We start from the raw sequence: 18886 nt of genomic DNA on the forward strand, positions 1-18886 counted from the left end.
AGCGATTCGACTTCTTGCCTTTCGCTGCTCTCTGTCTGAATCGTTCACATGGTTCATAAATCTGAGCTTGAAGTCAGATCTGGCTGGCACCTCATTGTAACAATGACCAGAGTCTAGGCCCTGGGACCACTTTGCAGTTGACATTGTCTTATAGGAAGTTTCTGTTGGTGCTTCTGTAACTTGAACTTTTAGAAAGAGGCCAAAGCAGACATGCTTTGTGCTGAATTATGCTCTGCCGCACGTAGAGTAATCCAGACACGCCAGTGTCTGACAGCGGCTCCCCACTCATTGCCAAATTACCCCCTTGTGCTGACTAACAATTTAGCCGCCTACATGACAGATGCTATTTACCAAGTAAATTGATGAATACAAAGAGTATTCTACAGCATGGTTCTATCTATTGATTCAGGATTGCATGGTTTTTAAAAATATATATCTCGTATTTTTAAAATGTGGGCTACTGTTTTTCTTCCTTCCAGACAGGAACAATTTCACTATATTTGTACAGCCTTTAAATTTCTGAGACTGAGTTTGAGGAAGTTCAACCATTGGAAAAGAGAACTTTAATTTTCAGCACATTATATTACAGACATTTTAGGAAATATAAACTTAGTTGAAAAAAAAAATTCTCCTCACCCTGCTCAAAAATGAAACAATAGAAATGACTACTCTATAAGATGATCCTGACTAGTGAGAAGATCCAAAAATGGTTTTTGGGCCAAATAGAAGATATAATTTTTGATGTTTGTAGGTGAAGTACTCAGATGATTGCTCTTAATATTCACTAGTATTTTTGCAAATGTTTGTAATCTCATGTTAATTAAGACATTTTTCTTTTTACTTATATTTTATGAAAACAGTCAACATTTCACATGTGCCTTTGACATTAGTGGTTCTGTCATCCCTAAAGCACATTTAGAATTGCCTATGAGTTTCCCAGAGAAAATTATTTTTACTTCTGTCTAATTGTTTACATACAGCACTTTTTGAATGCACAATTGTTGTTCTCTCAGGAAATGTCTCCAGCCCCAAGAACTCATTTATGCCTCTAGCATTTAAAAAAATTCTTTCTGTAACTTGCATATATATATTTTTGAATCTCCAGAGACTAATTGTAATGCATGAAGAGTATTTTTTGAAGGCTTGTGTACAACAACATCCATATGTGGAAACCCTTTGTTTTTTTTTTTTTTTTTCCTTGAGATGGAGTCCTGCTCTGTCGCCCAGGCTGGAGTGCAATGGCGCCATTTCGGCTCACTGTAACCTCCGCCTACTGGTTTCAAGCAATTCTTCTGCCTCAGTAGCTTCTTATCCCAGTAGCTGAGATAACAGATACCTGCCACCACACCTGGCTAATGGAAACACTTTTGAAAAACTTAATTTATTTAACCTGTCTTATCAAGTAACCTCCATATAAAACCCCCAAAACTAGTTTATATAAAGATTGTATCAGGCCAGTGTATCATCTCCAAAGAGTATTTTAACTATTAAAATAAAGTGAATAGGAGAGGATACCTGAAGAAAGAGTCTTTGTAAAGACCCTTTCTACGGAAGAATAATTTTGGGAGAAATGTTTTCGTTTTGTTGTTTTACATTCCAGGTATTCAGTAGATAGTTTTGGGGTAGATGAAGGTAAGTACCAACAAATTCCAATAACAATAACTGTAGTTAGAAATGAAATAATGCTGTGTGGTTTGACTACATGCCCTGGTGTTTTACTATTTCTGTATGAGAAAATTATTGCTATTGTGAATTGAGGAAAAGTGATTTGTCATTGGCTAAACATGTGTTTAGACCGTAATGGTTTTTGTTTTAGAACTGAATTTCACAGTCTATGTTTATACATTGTCAGGCTCCTGTGTGAATCCCCCAGAGTGTTCCAACCAAGGCACTGCTTTAGGGCTACAAAGTGGACTTATTCCAGATAGTTGTAATTTAACTTTTCTGTGTGAAAAAATAAGTGGATTCAGATTACAGTGAGGTAGCAATGAATACCTCTAAGAGGTTAGCGATCGTGGCCTATAGTGGGGATCAGGAGTTATTGCTGTTATCATTATTGTTACTTTGAATAGTACATAAAAAATAAAACAGACCTCAGCAGTGTCATTGGATCAGGGTCAGAGAAACCACCCATTTTTGTCAGTGCCAGGAACATTTAAGAAATTAAGTAACTATTCGTAACCATTCCTACTCTATACCCTTCATTTTCCAGTCACCTTACTTTATAAATCAGCGTTCATTTATTGCAGTTGCTAGGGGAGTAAAGCATTCACCCACAAATTGAAAAAAATGCATTTACTCCAGATAACCAGGGACATTCTCTAAAGAATGATGGTCATTTTAGACACGGTGCAAAAGGGAACCTTTCGTTCTTTCAGCTTTTCTTTTATCATATGTTTTTATTTTGTGGTAATTGCATGTTTCTAAAAACAACATGAAGTAACCACAATAATTGATGCTTCAGTTTAGTTTCACCTAAAGTTCAGGAATCCTGATAAAGCAAAAGTCTATAGGGATTAGTCTTGGCAGTAGTCCATGCAGAGGTTATAGTTACTGTTCTGGGAGCAAAGGGACTGCATGTCCTGGAGGAGTGAATGAATGCATACGGTAAACTCTATGCTCAGTAGTTTCCTAATTTTAAAGCCATCCACCTCTTTTCGAATAACCATTAGAAAAAGAAAATATAGGTCATTCAAGCCACTGGGATCAAATTAGAAGGATATTTCTATTGATGTTATGATTATATAGGCATAACAAGAAATTCAACTTTGGAAAAATTGAATACTCATTACTATGTTAGTATTTTAGAACATTAGAATAAAATATATATACTAAGGTGAATTTACTTCTCATAAAGTTGTTTTATCTGTAAAGGAAAATAGTGTATACATTTTCAAATGTGTTAAAATATATGAATAAGCCTAAATCTGTGTATATTAGCAGTATTATGATATTTACAGTTGGCAAAGGCTTTAATTCTCTAATGTATAAAAAGGTATATTTATTGTTTTTAAATTGTGCCTTTTTAATAAATATGCTATTTTATTGTGATTGAAGCTATCTGTTAATAAATTTAAATATATATTTATCTTGGCATTTTTTAGCGTTTCTGACATTTGTGTATGAGGGAAGACTTTATTCAAAGAATCTTAAATAATCTATCTTCTTTGGAGCCTATCTCTAAAATTGGTAAAAGCTATTTTTTCTCAGGTCTATGCCAATGTTAGACATGGATAGCCATAAGCAGTTATTCTAGTAGAAAAGCCTGTCAAATATTTTTTAAAGAATTTGCTTCACAAATTCCTTGTGCCCAGCATAACCTAACATTTTTAAGTGATAGGTGATGCAGCCTGATGTCATTACTTTTGTGGTAAACTAGGCCACAGCCTTGATTCATGAAACAAATGATAAATTGTACTTGGAGGCTCAAGGTGAATAGCTGTGTGTAATGTTTGACGAGACCAACATACTTCACGAAGCTACTGCTAGTCTTAAAACGCAGGTATTTTAAGAAGAAAATAACTCACATTCGAATGATTAACTGAGAAAGAGAAACATTTTATTCTCTTGTTCATTTTATTCAATGCTGAGAAATGGACAGTATAACAGGTTTCATATCTACAGTAGAGGCCCAGACAGAAAGTCATGGTTTATGCTGCCCAGGGGCACATCTGATCATAAATTAATACTGTTGTAAGAAAATACAAACTTAATCTCATAAACTGTAAAAAGGTAATATAGTAAACAATGGGCTAATGGGAAAATTGTTAGAGAACTGAAATGTTTTTCAGTCCAGACTGTATCACCTTTCAGTATACATGACAACAGCAATCTTACCCATTGAGAGAGATCAGCCAATGAAGAGTAGGAAACTGTCTTGGTATGCTCAGCACATGTGGGCAGATTATTCAGGATAGCCTTACTATAATTGATAGGATGCTGCTGAGAAGCTGCCAGGATTGTAATGTGTTGGGGTTAATTCAGCACTAGGAATTGAAACATCATGGCCACCATTGGCATGATGCGTATGTCAAGTATTCCACACCAAATCAATGATTCTTCCGTAACATTCTTAAAATCAAAATGTAGTTCATACAGGTACCTTCCTGTTACTTAAGCTTTCTCTTTATTAGTTTTATTCTCTAAAATAATTCTTGTAAGAGACCTCCTTCCCCATAAAGGATGTTCCAAAGGCAAGAGGCCATTCTTCAGTCTCCCTCTGCTTCATACTCATGGCCCTTACCCTGTTCCTCCTAGGATGCCCCCTACCCACTCAGAATCCTGGCATAATAGGGGAACTAGAAACTTCAGGGAGTTTTCTTTAACTCACCATGCCAAGAGTAGCAACAAAGCAATCAGAGCAGCCCTCCACGCATAGCTCAGTGTGGGAGGATATGAAGTGACATAACAGCACAACAGAAAATGCAGTATAGGCTTCAATATCCTCTCTTTTTATGGCACAATCCCATTGTTTAATCTGTTCGCACATGGCTATAAAGAAATTCCTGTGACTGGATTATTTATAAAACAAGAGGTTTAATTGGCTCACAGTTCTGCAGGCCGTACAAGAAGCATGACGACTTCTGCTTCTTGGGAGTTCTCAGGGAGCTTTTACTCTTGACGGAAGGCAAAGCAGGAGCAGTGAAGCAGGAGTCTTACATGGCAGGGGCAGGACCAGTGGGGTAGGGGATGCTACACACTTTTCAATAACCAGATCTCATGAGAACTCTATCGGGAGACAGCACCAAGAGAATAGTGCTAAACCATTCATGCAGGATTCACCCCCATAATCTAATCACTTCCTGCTGGGCCCCACCTCCACCACTGGGGATAACACCTGGATCTGAGATTTGGGTAGGGACTTAGATCCAAACCGTATCACTCATCTTCATTTTTCATGTTTCCATTATTCTAATAATCTATATGTTATGATGAGAAGCTAGGGAATTATCAGGAGACAATGGAGGGACAAAACTGGAAATATCATCTTGACTCACAATTTGGAGTTGCTTGCCTTCCAGAATTCTCCTGGGGATTTTTATTTCACCCTTGAGACTTTTTGGCACTCTTTGCCATTAAAACAAAAACACAAAACCAGCCATCAATCATGAAAAGTTTCCAAATATATCTGGATCCTCTTGGTATCTTGGTAATAAAGGTGTCAGTCGGACCCTTTTCTCTTTCCACTGTTAATAAATGAAATAACTCCCAAATTAGCATAATCTCAAAATATCTATCAGAGGAGAAATAAACATATGTTTCCAGACAAGAAATCCAGGTTATTATAAAGTATCCTTATTTGATAGATAGGAATGTTAGGGACCATAACAATTGCCTGATCCAGGAGAATAAAGATACATTTAATTCCAGAACCCCTGTTTCTTTCCAGGGAACCCAATATAGCTTCCTCTACCACTTTTTAAATATTTCTCAACTTCAGGAAAGTCAGCTTGGAGGCAGTTCTGGTAACTGACAATGGATATTCATCGAGCACCACACTTCGTCAACAGACACACCCTTAGGGAGCTTGTGATCCCTAAGAGAAGGCTCAGTCTTCACTCTGCCTTCGCTCCTGTACTGCAGGACATCAGGTGTAGAAGGTAGTGTGTACCTTTGAAATAGATGGAGACCTTCTTCAAAATCGGGGGTTGCATTTCCAGTTCACTGGTTCCTTGGCTGTGCCATTAGGAGGAGCTCTTGGTCTGTCCCCCACACAGATCTGAGCTGTAACTGTGCTAAAATATTCCATTCCTTGGGTAAGTGCATGAGCCTTTTCCGTGGGCCCTGGATTCGGCCTTAACTAAATCAGTGTCCAGTTCAATGATGTATTCATTGAAGATAAAAATTAGTGCCCATGTTTTTGCCTTTTGTTTGTGTGGTAGCTGCCTCTCATTGTAATCCCTGTGTATAATGACATAGAAGCCATGCAGAAGCAGAGACCCGTGTGTTAATCTCAGTTCTCCCACATACTGGCCTCAGGCTCCCCCTAAGCCTCTATGTCCTCATGGGTATTTGAAGGGTTAAATCAAATCCTAAATGAACATGTCTGATACATATTTTGTGCTTAGTAATTGTTTTTCCCATTCTTTATTAAATGATTTTATTAGAGTATATTTGATACATGAAGAATTGTATAGGTTGTTTTGTTCACTTATTGTTTATAATTTCCCTAATTTTTGATCCTGTTAGACGTATAAGCTGATAACTACTTTTATCTCTTCAGCCACTTTTAGAAATCCAGTTACTACTCTAAGATGTTTCTTTTTGTCTCTATTTCTATTGAGTGCTTAAAAAGAAGACAAAAAATATGCTTCATGGTAGAGGAATTCTCATACTGAACTACTTTAGTGCTTGAATTTTACATTTTGATAATCTGGATGATAGTTTTATTAATATAAAATAGCTTGGTGTGTTCATCTTTGTGTTGTTGTTGTTAAACTGTTGACCAAAATAGGGCACTTGCACCCCACATTATAGAGTAAAAATATTTCTGTCGTGTACTATAATACTGACTTTTGAGTTGTTTCTGTAAATTATAATAGTGACTACAAGATTTTTTATATTGCTGTTTTTGTTTTGAAACATAAGACTGCTTGTGTCAGAAGAGGAATAGTCTCACAGTTATTGTTCACTGAGTTTTAAACCACATGCCCATATTATGCTTTCATTTAATTGTCTGTCTCTTGAAGCTGTATCCATAGCAATACCTCATCTCTTAAAGATGCCCTGTTTTCAAAGCGATGACTGTAATTGCAATTTCTAGAAAGCTCAGTAGTCGTGATTGAATGATTTTAATTTTCATGAGATCCTCATGGATAGCTAAGCCCAAATCAAGACCAACTTTTGAAAAACACATTAAAAACTACATAAATCTGTCTCTGGCAGGCCGTCTGCTTCAACGACCTGCCAAAGAAATGGACTGTAGTCAATGCAAAGTTCGGGAATATATGGATGACTTAGTGGTTTATAACTTAATGGCACCATGAGGGTGAACGAATTCAGCTCATTTGTGACATTCCATGAATTAACAGGAATTGCTTCTATAGTAATGGGTGGGTTCTTAGTAACATTTACATTTATTTAGCAAATATGCCTTTTCTATTCTGTGTGATACCTTATGATTTTTCCTGGTGACATGGTAGAAAAGAGGAATTGGTCCCTGACCTCATATGAAGTGACTGATTTAACCAGTGGCTGTCTAATTTCAATTATACTGCTAAGGTCAAGAACATGGTGTTAATTCTTATGGAAGGGATGCCTGACTGGAGATTCTGCAGGAAGTGATGTTCTAGCAGAGATGTCAAATAGAGACATGAGAAACAGTTGGCACTGCAGAGATGAAGGAAAGGCACTTGAAAATGAGAAAACAGCAATGTTCCAGGGCCTGCCCAGCTTTTTCAGAGGTCTGGAAGAAAGCAAGCAGGACTAGAAGACAGAAAGCAAAAGGGACCTCTCAGGGGAGAGGATGTTCATGTCTTAGGTGGTACTGGATAACCTAGGAACTTTGGGGCCAGGTGAACAAATTTGGAAAAGTATTAAGGGAATGATATGATCTGATATAAACTTACAAAGGTTTATTCTGGCAGCTGTGAGGAGCAAAGGTTTTGAGGGGAGAATGAAAATGGGAAGATGTTAGACAAGATCAGTGAATGATGATATTGTTGGGGGGCTTGAGAAGTGGCGGGAAAGTGGAGTTAGAAGAAGAAAACATTTAGGGCCAAGCAGTGACTCGCACCCGTAATTTCAACACTTTAAGAGGACAAGGAGGGAGGATTGCTTGAGCCCAGGGGTTCCAGACCAGACTGGTCAACATGATGAAACCTGGTATCTACCAAAAAAAGAAAAAAAAAATTAAATTAACCAACAGTGGTGGCATGTCTTTGTAGTCCTAGCTAGTCGTAGAAGCTGAGGTAGGAGGATTGCTTGATCCCAGGAATTCGAAGTTACAGTACCAAGAGCTATGATTGATACATATATATCTCATATATATGAGATACATATATATCATATATATGAGACATATGAGACTTACATATATATCATATATACGAGATACATATGTATCTCATTTTTTATTAGAAAGATATATATATATGAGATATATATCTTCCTAATAAATTTAATGCTTTGACCTGTCCCATCTCCACAAGAAGGACTTATCCATTTCTGCTTACCAAACACTCCCCTTGTAAACCTCGATTAAGAATCACCCCCACTAAGAAATCTTTCTGAACTTTTCTGAACCGAATTACATTTCTCTGAACTTTCATATTCTCATCTGCATTTCACTGCTGCCCTCTGTCCCTAGGCCATGACACTCTTCTTGGGGGATGGTAAGAGCATTCATATATTGGGTGTGCCTGCATCAGGACCCTTAAGTGAATGCACATCTTGACTGTGGAGTGGAAATTTACAAATGTGGGATATAAGAGAAGTAAGGGCAATACACAATTGGAGATCTGAAATGGAAACAACTCAGTCTGCTGTGGGATGAGAGTGAGGAAAGTTTTCTTGGAAAAGGCAGCATTTTCAGAATAGCAGAGACCGTTATGAGAGTCCCTTGCAGGTAATAGCTTAGGTGATCATTGTATGTCAGGGTCAGTTTAGTGCTAGGAACATTTAGCACTAAACTGACATTAACATTAAGTTATATGCTTAATAAATGGTTATCAAATGGGCTGGGCATGGTGGCTAATGCCTGTAATTCTAGCACTTTGGGAGGCTGAGGCGGGTGGATCACCTGAGGTCAGGAGTTTGAGACCAGCCTGGCCAACATGGTGAAACCCTGTCTCCACTAAAAAGACAAAAATTAGCTGGGCGTGGTGGCGCATGCCTATAATCCCAGCTACCCAGGAGGCTGAGGAGGGAGAACTGCTGGAACCTAGGAGGCAGAGACTGCAGTGAACCAAATCACACCACTTCACTCTAGCCTAGGCAACAGAGCGAGACTCCATTAAAAAAAAAAAAAAAGGAAAGAAAAAGGTTATCAAATGAATGATATGACTATTGCAACACATTTATTATTTGTCATTCAACTTCTGTAATTGATACAAAGGTAAAGCTGTTTAAGTGAACCTTCCTTACTTGCCATTCAAGAAATACAAATAAATTTTAAAGCAATGTTGGAAAATAGCAAAGGCTATTGAGTGCAAAGTGCTAAACCTCAATTTGAAACTGAATTGTCGGTGGCATAAATGTGTCAAGGTGATGTGGCATCTGGACACAGAGGAGGTCTTCTAGATGTTTTTCCTGTGAAATGCGTGATACAAAGAGGAAAAGTACAGCCTCAAATGCATGTATGTCACTCTGCCTTGTCCTTTTCTCTCAGTACCATTGGTGAGCATTTGGACATTTCCTTTATCATGAAAGATACTTGTTATCTCAAGTAAGAATATTTGTTATTTAAATTTTACTCAAAGTCCCCATGCATCTGAAACTTTTTAAGAGAAATCAATCCTTAAAGTGTGCGTAAATTACTCTGTAAACATTTTAATGTCTTTGTTTCTTCTTGCATCTCTCTGTGTATTCTGTAATATTAATAAATGCAGCATTTTAATGAGCTTTGACTGAATTATCTTCAGAGAGTTGGTACAACGTGTCCCTTGGAGACACATAACTGAAGTTCCTGGTTTCTGAAGGAAAGTCTGTTCCTCATTAGCTGGGACAGCTAAGAGCGTGCTTGCTTGAGAGAGCGGGAGCCACAGAACGAGCCCACCTGTGCCTCAACAGGACCAGGCAGCCTCTCTGCCCTGCTGTGGAGTAACCCCAGGGTTTTCATTAAAAGTGTCAGACGGTTTCCCTGGAGCAACTGCTGATGGCGTGTCATGCTGGTGTCTCCAGAGGAGCAGCGCTGACACCTACTAATAGTCTGACAAACGGTTAAGTAGCTGTTTCAGCCTGGGTTGAGAAATCAAGCATGGTATACCTGAGCATTAAGCCAAAAGTACGTGGTGTCTTCTTGTTCACAATTGCTGAAGGGGAAATGGTGTTGTTCTATATTGGTAGGCTTTTTGCCAGCTAACTCCAGCCTCTTCCCCTGCAAACCACATGGCCAGAGTAAACTGTCTTTCAATAAACAAGACTTTTTGTGGGTGCAGATGAATTTTTATGTTAGTTTGATTTTGACTCCCCAGCATCTGAAACCCCTTCCGTGTTTGAATCATTTCCCATTGTCTATGTTGAAGAAGAGGTCAAAGCCCACTTTCATTCACAGAGGCTACAAATGCACTATTCCCTTTGTGATTCTGGCCTTTCAGGTCTGGCTACTTGGCTATGAAAGACAGGCTCCAGAGGCCCTTGCATTGGCCTTAAGTGAGGCAAAGAAGCAGGAGTAGAGAATTCATATTGGAAGTGAATTGTGGTGGCAGTATTCTGGGGAAGCAGAGGCCACCACAGACTTTTCCTGGGTGTGAGATATGGGCTGAGTTTCTTGTGCTGAAGTATTCTTTGGTTTATAGTGATATTTTTTAGCCTGATTCTCCAAACTTTGTAGGAATTCTGAATGCTTTTTGATATTATTTTATAAATTTCTTTTCTGCTACATGTAGACAGGGACCATTTCCATTGTTTACAGTCGAAAACCCTCACTCATTCCTTTATGTCTGGCTTGATCATTGTCTGCTAGTAACTGAAATAGTAGCATTGACTTAAAAGCTTTGGCCAGGGATCTAAGTGTCCAGGCCACTAGACAGTTGAGCGGAATCTCCTGTTTAATACAAATCATCACCCATGTGTCTGCTCTTCTCCTCCTCCCTTTTTAAGCAATAATCTTCATGCAGGCTCCTGCACGTATCAGTATCTCTATTGATGTGCTGTACCTCAGAGCGCCTGGTTATTAAGCGAATTAGATGGAGGTTCAGTGACCTGAATGGTAGGCCAGCAGGTCAAGAGGCCTGAGCACTCTCTGGCTTAGGCCCTGGTCTGGGACTCCTTGGCCATTTGTTGGAACAGCATCTGTCCTTGTGCCCCCAATTAATTTAGCAAGCGCTGCTTTGTAAAGTGCCAGTGTGCTGCAGAGGCCGGCAATGCATTAATGTCCTATGAACATTATGGAGCCATTCATTCTTTCTCTGACAGTTCCAATTCCACATCCTTCCGCCAAACACAACAAAAGGGAAGTGAGTTTTTTGCTTCGTAACACTGTAGGTCTAACTTTGGATTTGGAAATTTCTTACCTTTTTTGGTGTGCAAATATGGGAGATAGAGTGGAAAGAGAAGAGGTGAGAAGTGAAAGATGAGCTTAGTTTTTTTGTTAAGTTAAAAACTCTGACCTTTATTGAGTTATGCTTTTTTGTTTGTTTGTTTTATGACACCAAAAATGTAACTCATGTCTTCTCATAATGTACTGAGTATACAGGATCATGAGTGTTTGTGGCCATTTGCTTAGGAGCAGAGCTTAACTCCTGAAGAACCAGTTTTACACTTTTTCTCACTTCCTCTTATAGCCATGTAGAAGCCTGTAAGTTATAGGTTTCTGGTTATAGAATTGTAATTATACAGATTGACTTAGAATTTAGGAAGGAAACAGAAATGAACTTCATTTTAACAACAAAGAAATGGGCTCTCATGCCAAACGGATTCCCACTCCTGTTAAATGTGTGTGGCCACTGGCTTTCAAGGCCTGATCTTTGTCTGTTTTCACGTTGCTGATAAAGGTATACCTGAGGCTGGGTAATTTATAAAGAAAAAGTGGTTTAATGGACTCACAGTTCCACATGGCTGGGGAGGCCTCACAATCATGGCAGAAGGCGAAATCATGTCTTACATGGCAGCGGGCAAAAGGGAATGAGAACCAAGTGAAAGAAGAACCACTTCTAAAACCATCAGATCTCGTGAGACTTACTACCACGAGAACAGTATGGGGGAAACCGCCCCCATGATTCAATTACCTCCCACCAGGTCCCTCCCACAGCACATGGGAATTATGGGAGCTACAATTCAAGATGAGATTCGTGTGGGGACACAACCAGATCATATCACGTGGTGTGTTTGTTCTAACCCGTTAAGTATGCTAAAGGTACAACACTTGTAGCCTCTGCCTGTCTCCTGGATTCCCACACAGGGCCTCCATGACTCGTTGGAAAAGGAGTCTTTTGTTTCCTCTTTCAGCAAGCACAACTTTATCTGACTCTTGTTCACATTGCCCTGGTCCCTTCTGAGATTCAGTTGTCTTTGACCAATGTGTATGTTACCTTTCCAGGGAAGAGTGACCCATTTTGCTTGTTGGAGTTAGGCAATGACCGACTTCAGACGCATACCGTCTACAAAAACCTCAACCCTGAATGGAACAAAGTTTTTACATTGTAAGTGCTTTAACCTCTGAAATTATTTCTGCTATGCTTGGAAGGTAGTCTGGGGCTCTTGAGTGGAATTTTCTGTCTGTTTTTATGGGCAAAGAGTAAATTTTATTGTTTTTTCTTTTGAAAACATTTTATCCTTTCATTTTATAGTGTGTGGTGTTAATAATAGAAGAGACCGTTTGGAACTGCAAGGGACTGTTATAGGAGGCATTTCTAAAGTAGATCTTTTAGTGACTAAATTAATCTATGAGTAAATGGAAGCTTCCATATTTCTAGATTAATTCATTCTTGGGTTAAGGAAATGGAGACCTGCCTTAAATTCAAGGATCTTATGTGTTCTAAAATCATGTTAATGCCAGAGCCTTGTATTCTGCCAAAATCTTTAGGAAAATGCAGATTTTCTGTGACTCCTTAGAGACTCCCAAAGGTTCCTTATATTCCAGTTTATATGAGTGACCCATCCCACAGTGATTCTCTGCCCGCACTATCAAACCCAGGCATTTAGGAGGCTGGATATATTTAAGATCTTAGTTTGCTTTAGATTTCAAGGCACCTGAACATTGAGGGGAGGCCCCTGTTGAATTTGGGTGAAATGGTGATATACTGCCCCCACGAAGCTAAATCATTGCTCTGTCCTGTGCTTATAAGTGAAAAAATAAAGTTCATTTTGAGAAGAATTAATGCTATTAGTAGAAAGTTCCCAAGGCTCTATGAAAAGTGGATTAACTCTGCTACACCTTTGCCAATGGCCCGGTGTAAGAGTCTCTTATTTCCCTAACTCATTGCCAATCACCATGGCTCCATTTTTCATTATCCCTGGTATCTGGCTTCTGGTAAATTTAAAAAAAAAAAGTTTTAAAATATTTGTAGTATTTTGTGTTTCAACAACAGAGGCTTTCTATGCATTTCAGCAAATAGTGATTTTTCATCACCATTTTATTTTAAAGGTAATTCTTAATTTTAAAAAATGTTAACTAATTTCATTTGGAAGCTTTTTAAAAATCACTTTGGTTGGACACTGCTAATGCTTTCTCCCTATCCTTTCTTTAGTTTCTTTGAAAGTCCTACCCTTGAGTACAGGTATACTGTTTGAAAAAATGTCATAGTAAAAAAGTTGACTTCTTTTTTTCATATGGATGTCTGAATCTTCTATGATGGAAGGTTTGGGAATACAGTCAGTTTGATTTAATTTTTGGAATTTAATTAAATGGTAGTTTCATACTCTAAGGACATACAGACTTAATTAGTGAAACAGTGTTTCTCCAGATCTTCATGGAACAGACTTCACTTATGTGTTTTTGTGTATAATACATGATACATGGTATTTTTGTTACAGTCCCATTAAAGATATCCATGATGTTTTGGAAGTGACAGTGTTTGATGAAGATGGAGATAAACCCCCAGATTTTCTTGGAAAAGTTGCCATTCCCTTGCTGTCCGTAAGTTTCCTTTATTAATAAACAATTTGTGAGTCATTTTATAGTTGATGAGTTTCTATGGTCTAGAGTTGCTTCATCTTTGTCAACCTGGGGGAAAAAGTCCTCCTAACTATAGCAGGAAACGACTGTTTTATTCCACATTCTTATCTGATATTTTCAGTAGTTTCAGATATACAGGGATATAATTTTTTTCTGTTTCAGTCCAATATTGATTTAACCAACCAAAACATTTTGACTAGTTTTTCAATTCATTTTCATTCTTTCCATCTTAAGGTAGGAATTTGTCTTTGGTTACAAGAAATATAGATCAGTGACTGAATTTCTATTTATTAATGAGAAACACACATGTATTTCTTTATACCTTCTGACTGTACATTTCTTCAAAGATTAATTGTTGGTAACTGCACATTTGTTCTCAGTTCTTCTAAAGACCATTTTCCCCAAAGTTCTATTTGTCTTTTTAGTAGTCATGTTTGCTTTCAGTTTCAAAATTAAAAAATGCTTTGTGGAAGAAAGCAGAGAGCCTTTCTTGGAGAAGGAAAAGTGTTTTGGCAGTCCAACTAAAAGATAATGCACCAGGGTCAGTGAAGGAAAAAATACAAAATTCAGAAGAGAAAGCACCAAAGAATGCCTTTACATGGGGTGGGGGGGTGCGGTGGGGAACGGGAGAGTGAATTCATCTCTTAATTAGACAGCAACATGTGTACCAAATGTACTCTTTGAGAAGCAAGAATTTCAGTTTTTCATCCAACCATTAACACAATTTGTTTTAGGCTTATTATGACTTTATCAGCCAATGAGACTCTATTCTTCCCAAAGACTTATTTTTCCCAAGCTATCTGTGGATTTTTGTGGATGGAGCACTCTGTAATTTAACCATGAGATTAGCCTAACTTGCATGATGTTTGCAGAGGGAGGAATGCTGTACTTCTTAATATCTTTTCTTCTGTGTTTGTGGGCTTGGTTAATTTCTCTCCGAGTTCTCATATCCCTGATGTTACTCAGAGAGCCTGTCTGGAGCATCTGCTCCCTGGTACGGCTGGCTCCTGCCACATGCTCTGAGCCATCGGCACCAGTCGAGCAGCTCTCAGAGAAGAGATGGCAATTTGGGATTTCCCCTGCTTTTTTATTACAACTTTGTCAGTTATTCCCGTGAGAATACATGTAACCAGAATGTGGGGGACACTTTAGAGAGGTCTGGGGGACTAGAAGCAAAGACTCTCCTTGACAGTTTTCTCATCTCACTTTTTTTATTACTTGCTTGGTGAACATGACCTTTTTTTTTTTTTTTTTTTTTTTTTTTTTTTTTTTAAACTGCCCTCTGTTTTGTACATAAAAGTTTTGTGTGTTTGGTCTTTCTATAGTACCAACAATTGACTTAGCTTGCCTGCCTGCCTTCCTTTCCCCAAACCCTTCCCCGTTTCTGTCTTTCTCCTCTTCCCCCCTTGTAGCCAACCTAAAGAAAGTCAAGGTGTGTGGTGGCTTGCATTTAAAGTAGGCTTTCACAAAACATTCTACCTTGTATTTTGAAGGATCTGGTTTGTAAAAAGCATTAGCTTAGGTTAGTGGTTCTTCCTTTTTCTCTCCTTCCTCTCCTCCCTTCCTCCTTCCTCCTTCCTCTGTCCTCCTTTCCTTCCTCCTTCTCTCTCCTTCCGTCTCTCCTTCCTTCCCCAGAAGATCTAAGAAATTACCTCCAGCTTAATCAGAGTTTCTCAATCTTGGCACTACTGATACTTTGAGCCAGGACACTCTTTGTTATATGGAGCTGCCCTGTGCATTGTAGTGTGTCCAGCCGTCTCCCTGACCTCCACACACTAGATAACAGTAACGCCTGCCCACATTCCTGCTGTGACAGCCAAATATGTATGTAGATGTTGCCAGATATTCTGAGGGTGTAGAGATCACTTCCAGTCAAGAACCGCTGACCTAAACTAATGCATTTTTCAAAACATATCTTTCAAAGTACAAGGTAGAATGTCTCATGAACGACCTGGCTTAAATGCAAGGAGTCCTCCATTGGGACTTTTTTCAGATTGGTCATAAGCTGCCTTATGATCTGTTGTTCATTCATTTGTTCCACAGATGTTCATCAAGTGTCCACTTTGTGCCAGGCAGTGCTTTAGGTGATAGAGCTCTACTAATAACCAGAGGGAGGCTCCCTTCTCACTTGGAGCTTTTATTAAAATAGCAGGAAACAATGCATAAACAAAACAAAAGCAATATACAGAATGTTAGATGGTGAAAAGTAAAGAGGGAGAGGATTGCCGAGAATATGTGTGGGGAAGGGCACTTTTTTCCAGCTGCTAGCCAGGGAGGGCCTCATGAAAAAGGGGGCATTTGAGTGAGAACTTAAGGAGGTAAGGGAGAGAGCCTTGTGGATATCTGAGAAATCCCTCCCAGGCAGGAAATTCTCAAGTTCAAGGGCTGTGAGGCAGGACCTTGACTGTCAAATTCCAGCAATGGCCGGGCAGCCAGTATAGATTGATCAAGTGTGCCTGGTGGCGAACAGAAAAGGACACAGGGGTAGGGTGGAGCTGGAGAGGACCCTGGCGGATGTGAAAGTGAAAAAGATTGAAGTACTTTGACTTTTTCATAGTGAGGGATGGAAAGCCACAAAGCGTTTCAGGCCAGGAAGTGCTTGATTTGTTCCACATGATGTGTTTGTTTCTAATATAAAAGTGCTGTGTACTTCCAGGAATAACCCCTGATCTGCAAGGTCTCCACCTTGTAAAGCAGCACAGCCTGGTCCACTCCTCTCAAGGACTTCGGGGGTCCCTGGCATGGTACACTCAATAAGGTGCTTCGGTTGCTGCTGTTCACTCTGTTTCCATCCAGATTCATCTCCAATTCCTGACTGATAATTTGGGGAAGTGATCACATCTTCTAGTGCATCTATGTGGGCTCTTCCTGAAATTCAGTGATCCACCTGCTACATTCCCTCTCCAAATGAATTGATTCTCTGTCTAATATTAGTTATAAATATGATCTTAAAATTGCCGTAACCCTCAATTTAACTGGCAAAGTATAAGGTGTAAATTGTTTCATGAATCATTCTATTTTCAAATAATTCTAACTTGTGATTTAGAGGATGTGTTTTAACCTACTTATTTAGATCTAGGTTTTTTTTTTTTCTTTAATCTCTCTTGAGTGATGCTTACAATAGAATAGTGAACTAGCAAGTTCTGTGCCATGCACTTAGCATGTGCTGAATCATCAATTCTCTAAGGACTGGATGAGGCAGGCTTTATACTATGCCCATTTACAAATACGGGTACTGAAGCACCGAAAGGATCCTGTAGCTAGTAAGTAATGGAGACAGGATTTGAATTTAGGTGGTATCATACTAAAGCCTGAGCTCCTAAGAGTTTGTTATATTGCCACAGTGAGTAACTATTAAGTATATATCATCCCCAAAGCAAGAATCAAGAGGCCATTTTGTGTAACCACTGTGCTATGTGCCGTCAGGGTCAGGGTTGGTGGGTGGCAGGTGGGACGCAGACTTGAAGAGTTGCATATACTGCAGGAAGGCATCTGTGCAATAAACACATAAGACCCAAATAAACATATAAGTCCCACGGGAATGAGAAAGGGCAGTGGGAAGTAGGAGGGATGGGTTTAAGTTCAGGAAGACTTAGGAAGCAGGGAGTTTGAGCTGGATCAGGGATGAGTGGCATGTTGATAGTGTATGGTGGGTGAAGAATAAAGGTCATTCCAAACAGAGGGTCCAGGGAGAGAATGAGGGAAGCAGAGGTTTACGGGAAAGGCCATGTCTGGGAACGAGGAGGGACCCAGCTTCCAGGAGCTTAGGGTGGGCATGGAGGGGAAGTGGGACACACTGAGGGCAGTCCAGGAAAGGTTGAGGGAGGTTTCAGTTACTGTTTTAGCAAGGAGTCACTGAAGAGTTTTGACCTGGAGTTAGAGATATTGGAGCAGTTGACTAGGAAGAAAGTTTTGGCTCTCGTATGAAGCAAATTAGTGAGAGAGAAAACTCTTCCCAGAAGACTTAGTTGAAACTCTCAGAATTAAGTGTCAAAGAAGACCCTTAGATTTCATATTGTGTGCTTCTTAGGAGAAGGACTTGTTTCTCTGTTTTGCTTTGTTTTGTTTTGTTTTTTAACATGAGAGAGAATCATAAAAATTGATTTGTTGGTGTTTCACTCTGATCTTTATAGGCTATGGAGCCATAATCAATAATACCTTATTTTAGGTTTAAAAACAGAAATTGTGTTTCTTGAAGAGGAATGTGAATAAATTTTTTGAGAATTCATTTTCTGTAATCAGGTCATAAACCATAATGTGATTTATACTTTTAGAGAAAATACAAACTGTATTTTTAAATGTCTAAGTATAAAGTATAGGATATACTTCAATTTTTAATCTCACTCAAAATGGTAATGTGCTAAGTGCATTTAAGCCTGGTAAATAAAGAGCCTGTTCTAAATTCATTATATCTTTTTAATCAGGGTGAATATGCTAACTGACTACTGGCTCATTTAAAATCCATATAAATATATTCATTATTGATGGTGAATTGTTCAAGGCTTATATATGTATAGATATATGCTTAGATGTTTATCATAATTGAAAGAATACAGGCCAATGGGCTATCCTTCCATATATTTCATTTGTCTTCAATCTTTCTCAGAAAAAATAGTTATTTATATAGATATATAATATGTTTTAATAAAATATTCATGGGCAAAACAGTAGAAAATTGAGATTGGAATGTGTTATAATCTGAAGACTTCTAATATTTACTCATTTTCACATTGCTTCTCTAATCTTCTAAACAGTAACATAGTAAGTGTGCATTAGAGAACACTAAGCACACCTTAGAATCTAAAAACATGTCAGGCGGTAGACACTATCTTCTGATAATTCACTGATTCAAAAGACTTATTTAATATTTTTATCCTCAATTAAGTGATCTTAATTCAGTCCTGAAAATCAGGCTGGATTCTTCGATTCTTCTCCTCTAGGCCATTCGTTTTTATTGAATCACACATTTACCCTCTCAAAATTACCCAATGGACCCATTTTAGGAGACTGAAAATCAGCTTTCATGGCAATCTGTAAAATGGGAAAAGCATGCATATATTGGTATTTCCTAATAATAAATAAGAAGTCATCTGCAGCTTGATGAATACC

At 38.6% G+C, this 18886-nt stretch overlaps 1 protein-coding gene across 3 annotated transcripts in view; it reads left to right on the forward strand.

Annotated features, from left to right (window-relative positions):
- MCTP2 (multiple C2 and transmembrane domain containing 2) overlaps positions 1-18886 on the forward strand; it is a 196192-nt gene that overhangs the window by 73995 nt on the left and 103311 nt on the right. For all 3 annotated transcript variants that reach the window (XM_025391701.1, XM_025391702.1, XM_025391703.1), the window contains 2 exons: positions 12200-12302; positions 13636-13738. In XM_025391701.1, coding sequence (XP_025247486.1) covers positions 12200-12302; positions 13636-13738 — 206 coding nt within the window. The remainder of the gene's footprint in view (positions 1-12199; positions 12303-13635; positions 13739-18886) is intronic.

Source organism: Theropithecus gelada, chromosome 7b, assembly GCF_003255815.1.
Source record: "Theropithecus gelada isolate Dixy chromosome 7b, Tgel_1.0, whole genome shotgun sequence".
Lineage (NCBI taxonomy): Eukaryota > Metazoa > Chordata > Mammalia > Primates > Cercopithecidae > Theropithecus > Theropithecus gelada.